This window comes from Typopeltis vanoorti, chromosome 12 (assembly GCF_054136105.1).
Source record: "Typopeltis vanoorti isolate ZY-2024b chromosome 12, IOZ_Tvanoo_1.0, whole genome shotgun sequence".
In the NCBI taxonomy this organism is placed as follows: Eukaryota; Metazoa; Arthropoda; class Arachnida; order Uropygi; family Thelyphonidae; genus Typopeltis; species Typopeltis vanoorti.
This window is the reverse complement of record NC_143560.1, coordinates 34927059-34949486: the sequence shown is the minus strand read 5'-3', so window position 1 is coordinate 34949486 and position 22428 is coordinate 34927059. Positions and strand designations below refer to the sequence as shown.

Genomic DNA, 22428 nt, shown 5'->3' with positions numbered 1-22428 from the left:
TGCAGATGGTACCCTAGTATCAGAACCAGATGAGGTAGTTCAAATAATCAGTGCTCACTTTACCAAGATCTATTAATCCAGTGCATGTAACATAGTATACAGTGCTACCACTACATTGGATGAAGAGATAGAGGTGCATGAGAAGGCGGTTCTGCAGCTGTTGCATAACCTGGATAAGAATTTGGCAATTGGAACAGATGAGATATCGGCTCATTTACTAGAGGAATGTCAGCTGAACTGGATACTGGAACTGTCCTTGATATGTTTGTATAATTTGAGTTTTAGCTCAGGAAAAATCCCACAGGAATGGAAAGAATGTATGATCTATCGATCTATCAATATCTCTGGAGTAATTATAAACAATTTAAAGAAGTTGGTTAGAACTTGCATGGGGTAATGGGTGGACAAACAAGATATACTTTGCAAGGAACAGCATGGGTGTATTAAAGGCAGGTCATGTCTAAGCAATTTCTCATATTTTATAATGTTAGGGCTGAGTTGGATAAAGGGAATGGATACACCATGATACTGTTGCTGAACAGATATATACTTTGCTGAATAGATGTCAAGTTGTTTGCTCCAACAAAGCTAAGTTGTTTGCTGTCAAGTTCTAATTAGAATGGCTTTTCCTCACAGAGGATTTAGCACATCTTTGAACTCTTAGTACAGATCTATTCCTAAGAACCCTGAACCAGTATGGAAAATTCCAGTTCCTCATACTGCTGGAATCTTTGAGACAATTTTGAAGATCAAGAAATATAATTTAATAGCCATATTTTTTCCTTATCAATGAACTATTTTCTTTTTTATTTTCCACCAAGAATAAATAGACTCCTCTGCCCTTTCCAGGTGTTTAGTGAATTCCTTGTAATTGCTATCTCTCTTTTCCTCTGGACAAACAGGATGTTCTGTTGAGGAAATACTGCATAATACCAACCTGATATCATCTATAATAAACCTGAGTTTAGTCTGGCAATGACTTTTTTATTAGTCATTCTAAGTATATGAAACCTACACTAACTAGTTTCACTCACACAACTGGTGGCTTCTTCAGGATTATCAAAATGCATAAAAAATGGATAACTACAGAGCTGTTCAATGCTGAAAAAAATCATTACAATTTTTCATTACATGGAAATGAAAAATTCATCTTAAGAAGAATGTAAAGTTGCATAGCATACATTAGTTATCACTCAGTGAAGATTGAAGATAATTATGAAATAATTATCTTCATTAAAAAAGAAAATAGTTTATTGATAAGAAAAAAATATGGCTATTAAATTATATTTCTTGATCTTCAAAATTGTCTCATATGAAAGTGCAAAGGAAAAGTACAACGTGCTGGCTCAGACATTGCCTAGAAAAAACAAGGCCCATGTACCTAACTGAGTGATCAAGCTTGGATTGACAAATTAGCTACTGGCCTGGTTGGCCGAGTAGTTAGTGAACCTGCTCTCCAGCCAAAAGGCTGCAAGTTCCAATCCTACCGTGGGCATGGATGTTTGTCATTGTCTGTCAAAATACTAGTGATAGTGGTGGGCAATAGATGGCATTAGTGTAGTTGCAGTTCATTGTAGTTGGTGGATTGAGTGGTGAGACAGAGAGCTGTAGAGTAGGTGCAAGTTCGAATCCTACCTTGGGCATGGATGTTATTGAAATACTAGTAGTAGTGGTGGGCAGTAGATGGCATTAGTGTGGTTGCAGTTCATTGTAGTTGGTGGATTGAGTGGTGAGACAAAGAGTTGTAGAGTAGGTGCCCTCCCTCGATGAGTCTTGGAACTCCTTGGAGGTATCATGTAATAATTGTTAGAAAACTGAAATCTGACATGCTAAAAGATCTAATGAAAGATTTCTAGATGTCATTTAAGATAAGTCCTTGGTTTCTATTAAGAGACCAATTCATAGGTCTCTTAATACATATTCAAAAATATCTACAATTGATGCATTCAGTTATTAGTCAGTAAACCTAATTATATCTATTATCATTGGTTAATAAGTGTATTTATTCAATATGATGCACCATCTGTGTTTTGCTAAAAGCCAAGTTTTATTATTTAAACTTATAATTTTTAATATGATCACTGTATTTTGATAATAGTTAAGATCATTTTGTATTTTATATAAAATATTTTAATAAATATTATTAATAAACAAAATGTGTCAGGCTATTTTTTTTTAGCCATGTGTAAGTTAGCCATAAGAACTTGATGGATTTTTCAACTGGTTGCATTTTTACCAGTAAAGAGTATGAAAAACCAATTTCCAGTTATGTTATTTCCATACAAAACCAAACAATAAAACAGCATCTCCCTTCAAATGTAAATTTGTAACTTCGAATTAATGTATACATAAGGTTGGACATCACTAATTTACAAAATACGAGGTAAAAAAAGTACTAGCAAAAGTCTATTATAACTGGAATAAACATAAATCATGCCTGTGCACATGGCATGGATAATTATACTTGTCTAGAATAATTCACTCAGACAGAAAAACAAGTGATGTGCAAAGAGAGAGAGAAAAGAGGAACAATATTTATAGATCAAAATTCAGGCTGCAAGAGGATGGTTAGCAAGTGATATGGTAGAAGAATAATGAATGTCAACTGCTCAGTGAGAACATTCCTAAGATGTTGTGTATTATGGATAACATTCCACACACAGTGTTCCTCTTTGGTATACAAAGTTTATATTAACTCATGCCCATTTCAGTGACTCATTATACAGTCATGTAACACTAATTCTTGTTTATTTACTACTATTCCCTTCCCACTCCTCAAAGTATTATCATTATTATGCAAAGACATATTTTGTAGAGTTCTTTTCATTCCTGTATTACAGTACTTTCTTTTCAACTATTGCAAAACAAGAGTTAAAATATTTCATTTTTCATACAGTACCTTCCATTGTTTCCTTCACTTCATCATCAGTTTCACCAAATCCCAACATGATGGATGTCTTTGTGACAATGCTAGGTTTAATTTCTTTAGCATGTTTTAAAACATTTAATGACTGCTGATAATTTGCTCTTGGATCTCTTATATATCTGAAATACAATTGAACTTTTGGCTTACTAATATAAATTAATCTGTAACATAAATATTATTATCACTAAAAAACACACGTATAACCACAATTTTTCTTTCAGAGGCTTATACGCTGGTTAAACATGATAACTAATATTTAAGGAATTGACAGCGTATACTAGAAATATAGATTAAATAAACTTTAATATATACTTTCCGATATTTCGGCGAACGTCACGTTGCCATCTTCTTGGGAACTTACTACAAAGACACGTGCACGCAAGTACTAATAACAGCAAATGAGACTGAATCTAGGAAGCTAGCGTTTTCCTAAAGTCCTGATGGTGCCCCGCTGGCGGGCTATATTGGTAGTTCTTGGCCTTTGGGCTGAAGTTCTTCTGATAAAAGTTTCCCAAATTTGGGGCAGTCTCATGCATCCAAATTTTTTGAGGTTTGGCATGTTTCTAAGGGCCGAGGCTGATTCCATGAATAGTCTTTCATACTTGAACTTGCTGCGGTGTATTACTGTGGCTTTCTTCCATCTTATTCTGTGGCGAGTATCCAGAACGTGGTCTGCAAGCCCAGAGTGGCTGTACTGGTGAAATCGGATGTAATCCTTGTGTTCTGAGATTCTGATATTTGCTGTCCTGCCTGTTTGGCCAAAGTAGGACAGTTTACAGCTGCAAGGGACCTGGTATACACCAGGTAGGTCTAGGGGAAGTGGTTGGTCTTTGGTGGAGGGGATAAGGAATGCCAGTTTTCTATGTGGTCTGTAACAAGTGGTCAAGTCATGTTTTTTTAAGATTTTATTGATTTTTTCCGAGGTGCCTCGGATGTAGGGAATGGTGATGGATTTAGAGTAATCTTTATTGTGAAGGGAAGGGGGTGGTGGGTTGTGGATAACTGGGTTAAGTATTTTTTGGATTTTTTGGAGGGGGTAGCCGTTGGCTGAGAAAGTGTCACGGATGTGATTTAGTTCAGTGGCTTTGAAGTGGGCTGAGTTTTTTATGTGTGATGGTGTATTGCCAGTATAGTATGAGAGCGCTTTGGCTAAATGCTTGGCTAGTTTGTAAGTGGGGGAATCAATGCCATCCACTATGGGACGTAATGGCACATTTTCTTTGTGTATTTTTGGGAGCCCATATATGCGGGGGGGGTCTAGAGTTATAGGGTTTTAGTCTGTTGTAATCGCTAGAAAAGAATTTGAACGAGTACGGAGCCGACATATCAACAAGTTTGATAAATTAATAAAGAACTCGGCGTCCAAACCGAAACTACAAACCAACACTGTTGTTAACCTTTCTTCAGCTACCTTAAAGCCTGAAGCACTCCACGCTCTGTCACGTGGTCACAACTTCGCCATTGCTCCTAGGAAATTACCGGCCGAGGAATTAATGATCCAAATTAAACGCAGGATTCGCCAACTTCCAAACCACATCGCCAACGATATTAGATTGGATGTAGCCTGTGTTCTCAATAAAGCAAAACCTCCAAAATCCAACATATCCATTAATGAATACAAGGCACTACAAGAATTGAAGAGAAACAAAAAAATAGTGATCACCAAAGCTGATAAGGGGAACGCCACTGTGGTACTCAATCTTAAAGATTACACAGGTAAGCTCAAGGCTTTATTATTAGATCGTTCCACTTACCTCCCCATTGATTACAATCCCACCAACTCACAAATTAGTAAACTCCATAGGCTCCTTAAGAAGGTCACTTCTTGGCCTGTGGAGATTACCAACAGACTAAAAACCCTATAACTCTAGACCCCCCCCCGCATATATGGGCTCCCAAAAATACACAAAGAAAATGTGCCATTACGTCCCATAGTGGATGGCATTGATTCCCCCACTTACAAACTAGCCAAGCATTTAGCCAAAGCGCTCTCACACTATACTGGCAATACACCATCACACATAAAAAACTCGGCCCACTTCGAAGCCAGTATAGAAAACCTTACACTCCAACATAATGACATGTCTCCTCCCTATTCACGAATGTCCCCCTCAAAGAAACCTTAGAGCTAATCCAAGCTAAATTTTCTCGCGATATCTCAGCCCTATTTCAGTTTACAATGGACTCAGGCTATTTCGTTTGGCAGGAAAAATTCAACAAACAGATAGAGGGGACAGCCATGGGTTCACCACTTTCCCCACCCTTGGCAAACTTCTTCATGGAGACATTTGAAGAGAGAGCCTTAAACTCAGCCCAACAAAAACCTACCATATGGCTTCGCTACGTTGATGATGTTTTCGCTATTTGGCCACATGGCCCGGATTCACTCCTCTCCTTCCTAACACACTTAAACAACCAACACCCTAGAATAAAATTCACCCTGGAAAAAGAAGAAAACAATAACCTCCCCTTCCTAGACACACTAGTCACCTGCCAACCTGATGGAACCTTGGTTTTCTCAGTTTATAGAAAACTCACCCATACAGGCAGATACATTCACGAACAATCCCATCACCCCCCCTCACAACAATATGGAGTTATTAAGACATTATTCAACAGGGCAAAAATAATCTGTTCTAATGATCAAGCCCTAACCACTGAACTAAATCACATCCGTGACACTTTCTCAGCCAACGGCTACCCCCTCCAAAAAATACTTAACCCAGTTATCCACAACCCACCACCCCCTTCCCTTCACAAAAAAGATTACTCTAAATCCATCACCATTCCCTACATCCGAGGCACCTCGGAAAAAATCAATAAAATCTTAAAAAAACATGACTTGACCACTTGTTACAGACCACATAGAAAACTGGCATCCCTTATCCCCTCCACCAAAGACCAACCACTTCCCATAGACCTACCTGGTGTATACCAGGTCCCTTGCAGCTGTAAACTGTCCTACTTTGGCCAAACAGGCAGGACAGCAAATATCAGAATCTCAGAACACAAGGATTACATCCGATTTCACCAGTACAGCCACTCTGGGCTTGCAGACCACGCTCTGGATACTCGCCACAGAATAAGATGGAAGAAAGCCACAGTAATACACCGCAGCAAGTTCAAGTATGAAAGACTATTCATGGAATCAGCCTCGGCCCTTAGGAACATGCCAAACCTCAAAAAATTTGGATGCATGAGACTGCCCCAAATTTGGGAAACTTTTATCAGAAGAACTTCAGCCCAAAGGCCAAGAACTACCAATATAGCCCGCCAGGGGGCACCATCAGGACTTTAGGAAAACGCTAGCTTCCTAGATTCAGTCTCATTTGCTGTTATTAGTACTTGCGTGCACGTGTCTTTGCAGTAAGTTCCCAAGAAGATGGCAACGTGACGTTCGCCGAAATATCGGAAAGTATATATTAAAGTTTATTTAATCTATATTTCTAGTATACGCTGTCAATTCCTTAAATATTAGTTATCACGTATAACCACAGCGTTTTAATAAGTAAATATTTCATTCCAAGTATCTTGGGACATCATCAGTACAGTAATTCAAACAATAATAGGAATAACATACAGTTAGGGTGCATGATTACAATGGAATCTCAATATGCGTGCAGTAAAGTGTTATAGAAGTAAATTAAAATATAACTGGAAAAAAAAAAAAGTCATCAAATCTCCAGGTGCATAAAATCTATCAGAAAGCAAGCCATTCCTTACTATTTAATCAGTTACAAGTTTCTAAGCATGAATTGGCAACAAATAATTTAAAAATTACTGAACTAAAAGCAGAATTATGAAATACGTTAAATCAAGATCTACTACAATTGATTATAAGTGTCTCAAAAAATTCGGGGATAAAAGCTTTTGATAAAAGCAATATTCATCTACATAATAAATATCTTAACTTACTATATCATTCTAAGAAGATCACTACCAAATTACCGACTGAAAAATGGGTAGTCAACTTATCTAACCGTCCACTAACAACAGACGAATTAAATGTTCTAGCAAGAGCTAGAACATTTAATTCGTTATTTGGATTTCATACAAAACATAGAGAGAAATATCAGCCATCTTTTCAGTATTGAAACCAACAGACTTCGTTTCGAGGTAGCAAAAATAATCTACGATGTCAAACCTTCGGACTTAAATATCCCACCATCAGAATTGAAAGCTCTTACCTCCTTAAAACGTAATAAAAACATAATCATTACCAGAGCTGACAAAGGAAATACCACTGTGGTTCTTGATACCAATTCATATGATTGGAAAATGAATTTACTACTCTGAGATCGTAATACTTATGCCAAACTGGATTATGAACCTACAAAATGTCAACTCAGGAAATTAAATAAGTTACTTGATGAATCCTCCTTAGATGAAGAAACAACTAAAACACTCAAGACATACCATACTAGACCGCCTAGAATTTATGGTTTACCTAAGCTTCACAAAGTTAATGTTCCACTCAGACCGGTCGTAGATTCTATTGGCAGCCCGACTTACAAGTTATCAAGATTCTTATCTAACCTTCTCCGTCCTCACATAGGCCACTCAGCCTCTTCAATCAAAAATCAGAGTTTCATACAAAAATAAAAGACATTCAACTGTTAAAAACTGACTTGTTAATTAGCTTCGACATTGTCTCCCTCTTCACTAACATTCCCCATAAAGAAATAGTAGAATTATTAACTCAAAAATTTCCATGAATTATTCAAATTTGTTATTGCATCCGGTTACTTTACTTGGAAAGGTAAAATTTACAAGCAAGAAGAAGGAACAGCAATGGACTCTCCTTTATCACCAAACTTAGCTTAGCAAACATGTTTCTAGAACACCTGGAAGAAAAGATTTTCACTTTTGAACCCAAACCAAAAATTTGGTTACGATATATCGACGACGTCTTTGCAGTCTGGAATTATCCCGAACACGAATTATACCTGTTTTTAGACAAAATAAACCTTCTTCACCCTCGCATCAACTTTACGCTAGAAAAAGAATCTCCACAGGTATAATTCATGTTCAGGATTATCCCAAACATGAATTATACCTGTTTCTAGACAAAATAAACCTTCTTCACCCTTGCATCAACTTTACGCTAGAAAAAGAATCTCCACAGGGTATCTCCTTTCTGGATTTACACATTCAAAGAAAAGAAGATGGTTCCATCGCCACGTCTGTCTGTCGTAAGCCTACATTTTCAGGTTGCTACATTCACAATTCTTCTGCTCATCATCCATCTCAGAAATTTGGCATCATTAAATCACTAGTTACCAGAGCACACAAATTCTGCTCCTCTGAAAAATCTCTAAACCAAGAACTAGAAATAATCAAAAATACAGCCATACTAAATGGATATAATCTTAAAACAACTCAAAAAATCATCAGTCACTTCCCCATCAACCTAGACAAGAAGAATCCCATAGGATCCCCATACCTTATGTCAAAGGCATCTCCGAACGTCTTTCAAAAATTATGAAGAAACACAATTTTGCCACTACTTACAAACCCATCAACCAGATCTATAACTTGTTATCTTCTCCTAAGGACAAACTCTCACCTCTGATGTTATCTGGAGTTTATTAGATCCCATGCTCCTGCAATTTGTCTTACTTTGGACAGACAGGTAGATCTGTTCAGAAACGAATTTTGGAACATCAAGACCATATTCGTCTTTTCAAACTGCAGAAATCTGGTCTCTCTCTCTCAACATGGAGTTGAAAACCCAAACCATAGGATCTATTGGGAAAAGTCGAAACTTTTACATAGATCTTTATTTAAACATGAACGTCTACATCAAGCTTTTACACAGACCAATTATGTAAAATAATCTCTTTATATATGTTTTTTTTTTTTTTTTTTTTTCAGTTATATTTTTTGTAATCATGCACCCTAACTGTATGTTATTCCTAGTATTGTTTGAATTACTGTACTGATGATGTCCCAAGATACTTGGGATGAAATATTTACGTATTAAAACTAATCACTGGTTATACGTGTGTTTTTTAGTGATGAATTCACCACAGTTTTCATTATATAAAAACAATTATTAAATGCTGTTAATAAATAAATGAAAACATTTATTTTCCAACTTTCAAGAAAAAAAAAAAGAAGAAAAAAAGAATGTCCATTTTTATGCTTCTTGAATTCAATCACTGAAAAAAGCATTTATGACTAGATCTCTAGCAACTCATTCCATCCATTCATTCACCACACACCAAGCAAAATATCTAGTCCCCCCCCCCACTATTAACCACACTCCTACATAATTTCTGGGAAGGAAGAGGGATTACTCCTTGTTCTCTATCTTCTCACCATGTACTGAAAAAAATATTTTTGCATTAATCGTATAAAAATCTCTTTAGTAACTTGTACTCAAATAAGCTTGGATAACTTCTGTTATCCAAGCTTATCAAAGAAAGAATATACAGTCAATCTCATGCAACCACCTGGATTAGAGATAGCTGCTAAAAGTTTTTTTTCACTTAGTTATACTTTAACCAAGTGAAGCAAACAAAGTTTGTGAGTGAAGTCACTTCATGACGGGTTACTTGTATATAGAGGCTAATGACTTCACATCAACTGCCTTAGTATCCCACAATGGAAAGCACATATCCTTACAGTATTCTTGCTTAGCATTATATGTCCATAAGGATATGTGCATTGCATTGTGGGATACTAAGGCAACTAATGTGAGGTCATTAATCTCTATATACAAGTAGCCCAGTTGTGAAGTGACTTAACTTGCAAACTTTGCTTACACTTGGATAAAGGATGAAACCAATAATATAATTTCTTGGAGCTTTTAATTTATAGTATAACCAAGTGAAAAAACTTTGAATATCTATCTCTAATCCAGAGTATTTTAGTATTAAGGTGTGACTCCTTTTAACTACTTGTATATGGAAATATGACTTCTGCATTACTTTGTATCATTTCTTGGTCTGGCTCCCAATGATGAGACCTTAATAAAGGTCAAAACCTTGGGTAGTGGCCCTTCCCATAATGCATAGCATTATACATGTCTGTAAGGATATGTGTGTTACATTGTGGGATACTAAGGCAATTGATGAGAAGTTATTAGCGACTATATACAAGTAGTCCAGTCATGAAGTGACTTCATGTGAAAACTTTGTTTGCATACACTAGGCTAAAGAATGAAACCAAAAATATAATTTCTGGGCATCTTTAATTAATCATGCAAACACCATTATAGCAAACTCAATCACTATAAAAAATTACTTAAAAAGTCTCATAAGCACAATGTTATCTTACAAAAAATTCACTATAGAAAATGATTCACTATAACAAAGTACTTCTGTAGTCCCTACAGGTCATCTACAGTGAGTGCAACTTTATTATCTGATATGCATCCTAAACAAGAATACAGAATACTATAATAATACTAGATAATTCAGTTTATATTATTACTAACTCCCTATGAAGAATTTTTTTCAAAATCATCTGTTATTTGTCAGGTCTCTATCATCATCAAATTTTAATTTTCTACCATCATTCACAGATTTATCCTGCCATTATAGCATCTCACACACACACATGAATGCACATACTTGTTTTGCTAGCTTTTTTTTCTCCCATTTTGAATAAGTAACTGGGCCACCTTAAATTATGACTGTTTGCACATTTAATGCTAATTATGCTCTTTCTAATATAGTTCACCCACAGTTTGTAGATCTCTACTTGGCATCTTGCCAAGAATAGTCAATTTATGCTGAAGGGAAGAAAGAAATGAAGGACGTATGAATTGGTCGCAACATGCGAAATCACGTGCTTTATAGGTAGAATTTTCCAACTGTTATATGAGCAACATAGTTAACTACAATGATCATAAAAGAGAAGTTAATTTTCCGACGTGTAATAATAAACAACTCATCCCACAATACGGACTGATTACCCTATTATCAGAATGGATTCTCCTCCTGTTGACATGCGCAGAAGTGTCGAAGGGTCTCGAATCTGTGGGCCTACTATATCTTTATTATTAAGAAGGTTCTACAATTGATGCTATACATCAATGTTCTACAAATATAATTTCTTGGTGTCTTTAATTTATAGTATAACCAAGTGAAACCTTTTGGCTACTTGTATATGGAAATATGATTTCTGCATTACTTCGACCTTGGTATCACTTCTGGGTCTGCTCCCACTGATGAGACCTCAGTACAGATCGAAACTGGTCTGGGTAGTGACTCTTCCCATAATACATAGCATTATACATGTCTGTAAGGATATGTGCATTATGGGATACTGAAGCAAGTGATGTGAAGTCATTAGTCTCAATATATGAGTTGCCCAGTCATGAAGTGATTTCACACAAACTTTGTTTGCTTACACTTGGATAAAGGATTAAACCAATAATATAATTTCTTGGCTTCTTTAATTTTCTGAATATCTGTGAGATGAACTGGAGCATTGGGTGAGGTCAAGGGACATCCATCCTACAACAATCCAGGGCTTCATTACATGCCTGCAGAAAGAATGGTCCAAAAATTCCCAATGATCACTATTGTATGTTTGTGGAAGAGTATACTGTGGATCTGAAATCAGGAGGTGATCAGCATTTAGTACTGAACAGGTAAAGAATGAATTTCATATTGAAAAGAAAAATATGCACAAAAGTTTTACAAATAATCAAGGCTAGCACTTTCAGAAGTGAAATGAGGTCTCAAATATACAAAACATAAAAGAAAAAAATGATAATTTGAAAACAAGAACCAGCCTGGAGATGTAGTGCCAAACTCTTAAAAAAACAATGAATGATTCAGCTAGGAAGACATATGCTGAAGTTGCATGCAAAAACAGAAAAAATTTAAACTTTATAGTGGCCTCAAGAAGTCATTGGAAAAGAAGAAAGGCTACTGAAAGTTACTAGCAAGCAAGTCAGCAGGTGCCTACAGAGAACATGGAGAAAATGCAAGAAAGCTGAGCTATATGTAAAAAAAGCAAAAATCAGGAAGAGTTAGTAACAATAAAGAAGAAAAATATCTTGAACGAATCACAATATTCTGGAGGTTATTGGAAAAGCATGACAATGGAGGGAAGGGCACTTTCCTCCATTGTTACACTGTTAGGAATAAGGGATGATAAAGGTGATAATAAATTTGTACATAAAGATATTTTGGATAAAAATAGTCTGGTGTAATTACTTAGAAATGCTAAGTGACAGTGACAGATGTAGCAACAGAACAGTGGCAGAAAACATTCAAGATGAAAACAGTCAGAAGTGCACATCAATACTTGAGGTAGAAAAGTCCTCAGAAATGTTGAAATATGGAAGTATGTATAAAAATTTTACAATGGCTCGTCTGCATAATTTTGACTCTCTGGTCAGAAGTTGAATTCCAGATGATTGGAGATGCTTATAGTGCTCATCTATTTAAAAAAAAAAAAAAAGGGACATAAAACAATGTGAGTATTACAGAGGAATTTCCCTACTGAGTATTCTTACAGGCAACATTTGTGCAATATTAGCCTCTACTTGAGAAGAGGCTAATAACAATTACAAAAGAGAGACATGGGGAAGAGAAGAATGTGCTGGAATCAGGCCAAATAGTGGCTACTAAGAATTTTTCTTTTCCATTTTAAGACAAATGGTCAAGGAATCGTGGAAAAATAACACAGATCTGTATTTCAATTTTGTAGATCTGGGAAAAGCATATGACAAGGTGGCAAGAGAAAAGCTACAAAATGTTACCATTATTTATGTTAAAATGGAATGTTATATAGGGCAATACATCATCATCATCATCAAATTCCTGCCATGTACCCTCAAGGGGTGTACAGGATATGACAGTACTACATGAAAAAATTACATCGTTACTAACTTCCTATCTACAATTTTCCTCCAAATCAGTCTGTTACTTGTCAAGACTCCAACATTATCAGATCTTATATTTCTATCGTCTAAGGCACTTTGTACCGTATCAATCCACCTATATCTTGGTCTCCTTCTGAGTCGTTTTCCTGCCAACCTGGCAGAGAACACTTGTTTTGCTAATCTTTCCTCTCCCATTCTATTTAAGTGACCATACCATCTGAGATTAGCTCTGCTAACGCATTCCTGGATGCTGACAATGTCAAGTTCTTTCCTAATATCCTCATTTTTAATATGATATTGCCATTGATGCCATCTGTTCACGCCTCTAATCTTTCTCAGAACTCTCATATCTGCAGTCTCTAGTCTTTGGTCAAGTGTTTTACTTCTGACCCAGCTCTCAGATCCATAAGTTAAAATTGGTTTGAACACAGTCTTGTATACAGCTAATTTAGTGTTCCGACTAATTTCTTTCTTATTCCATATGAATTTATTCAATTGACTTCCCATGATACCAGCTTTGCTGATTCTGTTGTCTATTTCTAAATTTAGTTTACCATCTTCAGTAAAAATGTGCCTAAGTAGCTGAAATGTTTTACTTGTTCCACAGGTTCTCCATTCACAACACAGTTGACATTTTCAATGATTCTGCCTATTTTCATTGTCTTTGTCTTTTTATTGCTGACCTTCATACCATATCTATTACAACAGCTATTCAATTTAGTCAGAGAATCTTGCAGATTTGTAGCAGATTTATTTAGAAGTATAACATCATCCGCATAAAGCAAAGAGCTGACATTAACATCTCCAATTTTGATATCAGGTTTAATACCACATTCCTTCATAATGTGATCCATATAGATAATGAATAACAGAGGGGATAATGTACATCCTTGTCTCACACCAGATTTAACATTAAACCATCTTCCTGTACTTCCTTCAATTCTAACTGCTGACTCACAACTCAAATAAAGACTAAGTATTGCTTGATATAATGCCCCATTGACACCATATAACTGCAGCGTATTGAATAGCTTCTCTCTTGGCACCTTGTCATATGCCTTTTCCAAATCGACAAAACTTAAATACAGATCTTTGTTATATTCCCATGCTTTCTCGACTATTTGTCGTAAAGTGAAGATCTGATCCTGACAGCCTCTATTTGGCCTGAATCCAGCTTGTTCTTCACCAAGCTTTTCTTCCACAATTCTTCTCAACCGTTTCTCAAGTATACTTGCATAGATCTTGCCAGGAACACTCAGTAGGGAAATACCTCTGTAATTCTCACATTCAGTTTTATTTCCCTTTTTATATATGGGTACTATGAGAGCTCTACTCCAATCATCGGGAATTCGTCCCTCTGTCCAGGCTTTCTGAACTATGCAGTGCAGCCACTGTAAGACTCTTATACCACCATACTTCAGCATTTCTGGTCGAATATCATCTACTCCTGCTGCCTTTCCACATTTCAAGCCTTTGATGGCTTTTTCTACTTCAAGTATGGATATGTATTCCTGACTGCTTGCCTGGTCAGTGTTTTTTATCACTGTGCTGTCATCACTGCTTGTTTCATTTAGCAGTTTTTCAAAGTAATTACTCCATACTTCAAGGATATCTTTTTCTCCTGTTTTCATTTCACCTTTATCATCTCTAATTCCTTTTACAGCACTCTTTCCTCCATTCCTAAGCTTCTTCAACAACCTCCAGAATATTTTGCCACCTTCTTGATATTTATTTTCTATATTCTTGCCAAAGTCCTCCCATGACTTTTGTTTAGCTAGTTTTACACATTGTTTAGCTTTCTTACATTTGTCTCTGTATTCTGTAAGAGTAAAAGCTGACTTATTTGCCAGGAACTTTTGATATGCTTTCTTCTTTTCCTTCACTGGGAGTTCTGATTTTTTTATCCTTGCACACAACCTCACCACATGCCTCTCTGGCAGAATCAATCAATGTTTCCTTCAGAGTTTGCAAATGAATCTACAAGGTTTGATTCCTGTTCTCAAACTCTTTCATTTTCTTTTCAATAATATTTCTGTATTTTAGTCTACAGTTCACATCTGAGAGCTGCTCAACTTTTATTCGCTTTAAAACTTTCTTACATGTTATTCTTTTCAATATGAAATTCAATTTTATCCTGCTCAAGACTAAATAGTGATCACTTCCAATTTCAAATCCTCTGTACACTCTGGTGTCCTGCACCAGGGAGAAAACATCACTATCAACAATAACATAGTCAATGAGACTTTTCTTATTCCTAGCCTCTTCTCTACATGTGAATTTGTGCACATTTTTATGTTGGAACATTGTGTTAGTAATAACCAGTCCATGTCCTGGGAAATCCAACAGATATTTGCCATTATTATTAGCTTTGCTCTTTTCTCCAAATTTTCCCAAAATATTTTTGTATGACTCACAATCATTTCCTACTCTACTATTTAGATCCCCAACAAGGACCAACTTTTCCTTTTTCATTGTGTCAGTTGCTTTTTCTAAAGCCTCAAAAAATTCCTTCACTTCTACCTTAGCAGAACCTTCTGTGGGACCATAGGCACAAATAAGTCTCATTGTCCAGTTCCCCATTCTCATATTTGCCCACATTACTCTACTTGAGACTGACTGCCATTCAAGAAGATTAGCCTCGTATTTTGTGTTGAATACTATGGCTACTCCTTCTTTTCCTTGATTGTCATTGCCTGAATATAACATTTTGTATTTATTGCTCAGAAAGATCTCACCAGTTTTGGTCTTTTTTGTTTCAGTCACTCCTATTATGTCGATCTGGTACTTATCTAATTCCTCAGCTAGCTCCATTTCTTTGCCATTCAGGCTTCTTACGTTGATAGTACTGATCTTTAACTCTGGTGATGTTGAGTTGGGGTTTGTTTTCAGATTTGTTCCGGTAGCTGACTTTTCGCTGTTCGCCGTGGTTCCCTGGCGAAAACAACGGGGGCCTTGTTTAACCGGGCGACGCCCCAGCCGGCATGAAATTTTGTCATGTTGTACCATCATTTTTTATTTTGGTTTAACCAATAAGAATACAATTTGGTCGGCTAAATCCCAAATTGCCAGCCCATCCTCGTTCGTTCAGTATCAAAGTAGATACCCAACAGGGTGCACCACGAGAAGGTGAGGATTGGACATTAGGTCAGAAGCCCTGGTCGGTTCTCCGCATTCCTTTAAAGGCTATGTGGAGGTCTCCTCTCAGTTATACAGCTTTGACCCTTAAGCACCCGCAATACATAGTTATATTTATTTAAAAATTTTATGGAATTTACAACCTTGTTAAAAAACTTTTTTATTATCCTGACGTTTCGATCATCAACTGGAACATACATAAACATACAAGACAAGCTGAGTTACATTATTAAGCTAGAGAAACAATGATTTGATCACATGTTATTTTACTGGCATGACCTCTAGTGAAAAAAAAAAAAAAAATTAAAAATTACATCAAGCTGAATTCTATTTTTGATGACAGGATTAAACATTCTTTATTACAGATGGTTTTCTTTCAGAAACAATGATGTACTATTTTTAGTATTACAATTATTATTTAAGATACTGGATTTACTACAGTCCTGTATAGTTGTTCTTTGTGAGGAAGGTTCCGTGTGTCGAATATATGCCTTCCACATGTTTGGAATTTTAAGACCATCATTATTGTTCAGATTGGGGTGGTTGATAATGATCTCAAAGACTTCCTTAAATTTCCGTTCATACCATGTTTTAGTGCGACGTAAACAGCTAGTGCTTTTCCAGACAGTTATGTGTAAGGTATTCAAGGGCATGATCCGAAAGGCCAGCTTCACCATAATTATTATATTTAATGTGTCGTTTATGTTCTTTTTGTCAGATAGGAATTTTGCATCCTGTTTCTCCTATATATGGTATGTTGCAAGTACAATAAATATGGTATACTCCAGAGTGGGCTAGTGGGTCTTTGGATGAGTTGAGTAAGCTTTTTAATTTTGCGGGAGGTTTAAAGATGGCTTTGAGGTTGTATTTTTGTAGTACTCTGTTTATTTTGCCTGATGTTCCTTTAATGTAGGGAATGTTTATAGTTTTACTGTAGTCTGGTTTGTCTTTGTTTCTTATTGAGGTTTCGTAGAGAATATTGTTAATAGTGTTTTGGCTGTATCCGTTTTTTTGGAAAGTATTGCTGATAATTTTAAATTCGTCTTTGAGTGCCTGTTCACTGGAACAGATCGTCTGAGCCCTGTTTTTTAGAGCGTTAATGACACCTAGTTTCTGTGTTGGGTGGTGGTAGGAGTTTATGTGTATATATTGTCCCGTATGTGTCGATTTCTGGTAAACAGTGAAAGAAAGATTGCCAGAGAGAAGACGTGTGACAAGTGTATCTAGAAACAGAAGTGTGTTATGTTTTTCAATCTCAATTGTGAACTGTATGCGTTAGTGTTGTTTGTTTAGGTGGCTAAGGAATGTGTCTAATGTCTGGCGACCATGGGAGCAGATCGCAAAAACACATCGTCAACGTATCTAAGCCAGACTTTGGGTTTTAGAGGGGAGGAACCTAAAGCAAGTTGCTCAAAATGTTCCATGTAAAAGTTAGCAATAGGGGGGATAATGGCGAGCCCATAGCTGTACCTTCTTTTTGTAGGTAGAAGGCATTTTGCCATACAAAATAACCAGAACGTAATATACATGCGCAAAGAGCGCCGTGATATCTGGAGGGAATTTGTTCTGTAGGAGAAGGATTGTGTCATTGATTGGGACATTCATAAAGAGGGCATAGACATCAAACTGACTAATAAATCATCTTTTTCTAATGTAATGTCTTTGATGATGTTTATGAAGTGTTGTGTGTTTTTGATATAGGAGGGGGAATGACCTACCAACTCCTTGAGTGTTGCCACTGATTTTTTGGCTTCAATTCATTCAACTATAGTTCTTAGTGGTGTGTTTTCTTTGTGAATTTTTGGTAACCCGTAAATTCTTGGGGAGTGTGTGCGTAGTGCAGAAATAGTTTTTTTGACCGTATCTTCGGGTCATGTGGTAATTGACTTAAGTAGTTTCTCTCTTTTGTTTTTTATTCTATTGGTTGGGTTGTAGTTAACTAATTGGTATGTGTTATTGTCAGAGACCAGCAGATTCATTTTTGTACATGAGTGGTATGGTTTAAAATAATGGTGGCATTTCCTTTATCGGCTCTGGTTATTACTAAGTTTGGATTTTTTTGTTTTAAGTGATTTTATCGCTGTTAATTCGTGTTTAGTTATGTTGCTTGTTATTGTTTTGTTATGATTTAAAATGTTGGCAGTTTCTAAACCTACCAACATTTTAAACCTACCTGTCAACCTATCTAACCACGCTCTAAACAAAGACGAAATTTCTATACTCAATAAAGGTTTAAATTTCGCTATAGCACCGAAATCAATAAACAAACTTGAATTTATTTGTAATATTGAAAGAGACCTAAGATTCATCCCAAATAACACAGCAGACAAAATACGTTTAGAAACTGCCAACATTTTATCATAACAAAACAATAACAAACAACATAACTAAACACGAATTAACAGTGATAATATCACTTAAAACAAAAAAATCCAAAGTTAGTAATAACCAGAGTCGATAAAGGAAATGCTACCATTATTTTAAACCGTACCACTTATGTACAAAAATGAATCTGCTGGTCTCTGACAATAACACATACCAATTAGTTAACTACAACCCAACGAATAGAATAAAAAACAAAAGAGAGAAACTACTTAAGTCAATTACCACATGGCCCAAAGATACGGTCAAACAAAACATTTCTGCACTACGCACGCTGTCCAAGAATTTATGGGTTACCGAAAATTCACAAAGAAAACACACCACTAAGACCTATAGTTGAAGGAATTGATAGCCCAATGTATCACTAAGCCAAAAAATCAGCAGCAACACTCAAGGAGTTGGTAGGTCATTCCCTCTCCTATATCAAAAACACACAACACTACATAAACATCATCAAAGACATTACATTAGAAAAAGATGATTTATTAGTCAGTTTTGATGTCTCTGCCCTCTTTACGAATGTCCCAATCATTGACACAATCCTTCTCCCACAGAACAAATTCCCTCCAGATATCACGGCGCTCTTTGCGCATGTATTACGTTCTGGTTATTTTGTATGGCAAAACGCCTTTATCTACAAAAAGAAGGCACAGCCATGGGCTCGCCATTATCCCCCCCTATTGCTAACTAATTGTAATTAGTTAGCAATAGGAGGGATAATGACAATAACACATACCAATTAGTTAACTACAACCCAACGAATAGAATAAAAAACAAAAGAGAGAAACTACTTAAGTCAATTACCACATGGCCCGAAGATATGGTCAAAAAAACTATTTCTGCACTACGCGCACTCACCAAGAATTTAAGGGTTACCGAAAATTCACAAAGAAAACACACCACTAAGACCTATAGTTGAAGGAATTAATAGCCCGACGTATCACTTAGCCAAAAAATCAGCGGCAACACTCAAGGAGTTGGTAGGTCATTCCCTCTCCTATATCAAAAACACACAACACTTCATAAACAACATCAAAGACATTACATTAGAAAAAGATGATTTATTAGTCAGTTTTGATGTCTCTGCCTTCTTTACGAATGTCCCAATCAATGACACAATCCTTCTCCTACAGAAAAAATTCCCTCCAGATATCACGGCGCTCTTTGCGCATGTATTACGTTCTAGTTATTTTGTATGGCAAAACGCCTTCTACCTACAAAAAGAGGGTACAGCTATGGGCTCGCCATTATCCCCCCTATTGCTAACTTTTACATGGAATATTTTCAGCAACTTGCTTTAGGTTCCTCCCCTCTAAAACCCAAAGTCTGGCTTAGATACGTTGACGATGTTTTTGCAATCTGCTCCCATGGCTGCCAGACATTAGACACATTCCTTAGCCACCTAAACAACAATAACGCATACAGTTCACAATTGAGATTGAAAAACATAACACACTTCTGTTTCTAGATACACTTGTCACACGTCTTCCCTCTGGCAATCTTTCCTTCACTGTTTACCGGAAACCGACACATACATACGGGACAATATATATACATAAACACCTACCACCACCCAACACAGAAACTAGGTGTCATTAACGCTCTAAAAAACAGGGCTCAGACGATCTGTTCCAGTGAACAGGCACTGAAAGACGAATTTAAAATTATCAGCAATACTTTCCAAAAAAAGGGATACAGCCAAAACACTATTAACAATATTCTCTACAAAACCTCAATAACAAACAAAGACAAACCAGACTACAGTAAAACTATAAACATTCTCTACATTAAAGGAACATCAGACAAAATAAACAGAGTACTACAAAAATACAACCTTAAAGCCACCTTTAAACCTCCTGCAAAATTAAAAAGCTTACTCAACTCATCCAAAGATCGACTAGACCACTCTGGAGTATACCGTATTTATTGTACTTGCAACATACCATATATAGGAGAAACAGGATGCATAATTCTTATCAGACAAAAAGAACATAAACGACACATTAAATATAATAATTATGGTGAAGCTGGCCTTTCAGATCATGCCCTGAATACCTTACACAGAATTGTCTGGAAAAGCACTAGCTGTCTACGTCGCACTAAAACATGGTATGAACGAAAATTTAAGGAAGCCTGTGAGATCATTATCAACCACCCCAATCTGAACAATAATGATGGTCTTAAAATTCCAAACATGTGGAAAGCATACATTCGACCCCCGGAACCTTCCTCATGAAGAACAACTATAAACAGGACTGTAGTAAGTCCAGTATGTTAAATAATAATTGTAATACTAAAAATAGTACATCATTGTTTCTGAAAGAAAACCATCTGTAAGAAAGAATGTTTAATCCTGTCATCAAAAATAGAATTTAGCTTGATGTAATTTAAATTTTTTTTTTTTTTTTTTTTTCACTAGAGTTCATGCCAGTAGAAAAACATGTGATCAAATCATTGTTTCTCTAGCTTACAGTTAGTAATGTAACTTAGCTTGTCTTGTATATTTATGTATGCTCCATATGATGATCTTGATATGAAGATCGAAACGTCGGGATAATAAAAAAGTTTTTTAACAAGATTGTAAATTCCATAAAATTTTTAAATGAATGCTGATCACCATGTAACACTAAAAGAAAGGATAGTTATATTTAAGTCAGCAGTTACAACTGAAAATGATACAGGAAGATGGTTTCGTGTAAAATCAGGTGTAAGACAATGGTGCACTCTATCTCCACTGTTATTCATCATTTATATGGATCGGATTATGAACAAAAGTCACATTAAACTTGATATCAAAATTGGCGATATGAATCTTAGATCTTTACTTTATGAAGGATGTTATACTCTTAAATAAGTCCAGTATTAATATTCAGGATTCTTTAATTAAACTGAATAATTGATGTAACAAATTTCGTATGAAAATAAACAATAAAAACACAAAACCTATGAAAATAGGCAGGAACATGGAAAACATGAATTGCATTCTCAATTAGAATCTAGAGAACAAGTAAAATATTTCAGCTTATTTATGCACAATTTTAGTGACGATAACAAATTAAATAATGGAAATAGACAACAGAATACGGAAGCTGGTGTAGTGAGAAACCAACTGAATAAATGTATATGGAATATGAGAAAAATGAGCCAAAACACTACACTAACAGTATATAAGAAGTGTTCAAACCAATTTTAACTTATGAATCTAATAGATGGGTTAGAAATAAAGCACTTGACCAAAGATTAGAGTGACTACAGATACAGATATGAGACTTCTGCAGAAAACTGAGGAGTGAACAGATGGCATCAATGACAGAATCATATTAATAATTATTATTACATGTCACTTCCAAGGACTCATAGCAGATGGATACTTTACACCACATAACCAACTATCTACATTACTTAATTCTCCATCTACAAACTACACCTTCTATTGTCCACCAATGGTATTTTTATTAATTAATTGAAGTGCATTATTTGCTTGTATGTGGGATGAAAAACCCAAGTTTCTGAGAAGAAAAATCCTGCAACCTCCATATGAGATTGGATAACTCGCCTTCAATTGAATAACTCCATATACAAAGACTCCTTACATGATGATAAGAATTAAACTCAGGGTATTTTCCAATCAAAGGGATGCAATGCTCTATTTTTATAACTGTACTATGGAGGCCAAATGAAGATATTAGAAAGGAATTTGACATTATTAGCATTCAAGAATGCATGAGAAGAGCTAATCTGGATATGGTCTGTTCACTTAAACAGAATGGGAGAGGAAAGGTTAGCAAACCAGGTGTTTGATGTCAAGATGGTAGGGAAAAGACTCAGTGGATGGACTAAGATCTACATGCAGTCAGAAGTGCTAAAAAGATCAAAATAAAAGAAGAACAAGATTTGAGTCCTGGCAAATAACAGACTAATTTGGAAGAAATTGTTAACAGGAAATCAGTAATAACATACACTTAATCAAGTAGTAGTATCAGAATCCTGTTCATTCCTATGGGTGGATGGATATAATCAGGAATTTGATGATGATTATTATTCCTTCAGTACTTGTTCTCTATTTCTAAATTTTTATAAAGTAAAGATGCCAGGAAATTATGCTCTTGGAAATTATTATTCATTTTTTAATTTTTGTAAA

The 22428-nt window shown here is 35.8% G+C and overlaps 1 protein-coding gene across 1 annotated transcript in view; it reads right to left on the bottom strand.

The window, feature by feature from the left end:
* Las (lipoyl synthase, mitochondrial) overlaps positions 1-22428 on the bottom strand; it is a 194874-nt gene that overhangs the window by 27385 nt on the left and 145061 nt on the right. The window contains exon 8 of the mRNA XM_090401861.1: positions 2900-3045. Coding sequence (XP_090257987.1) covers positions 2900-3045 — 146 coding nt within the window. The remainder of the gene's footprint in view (positions 1-2899; positions 3046-22428) is intronic.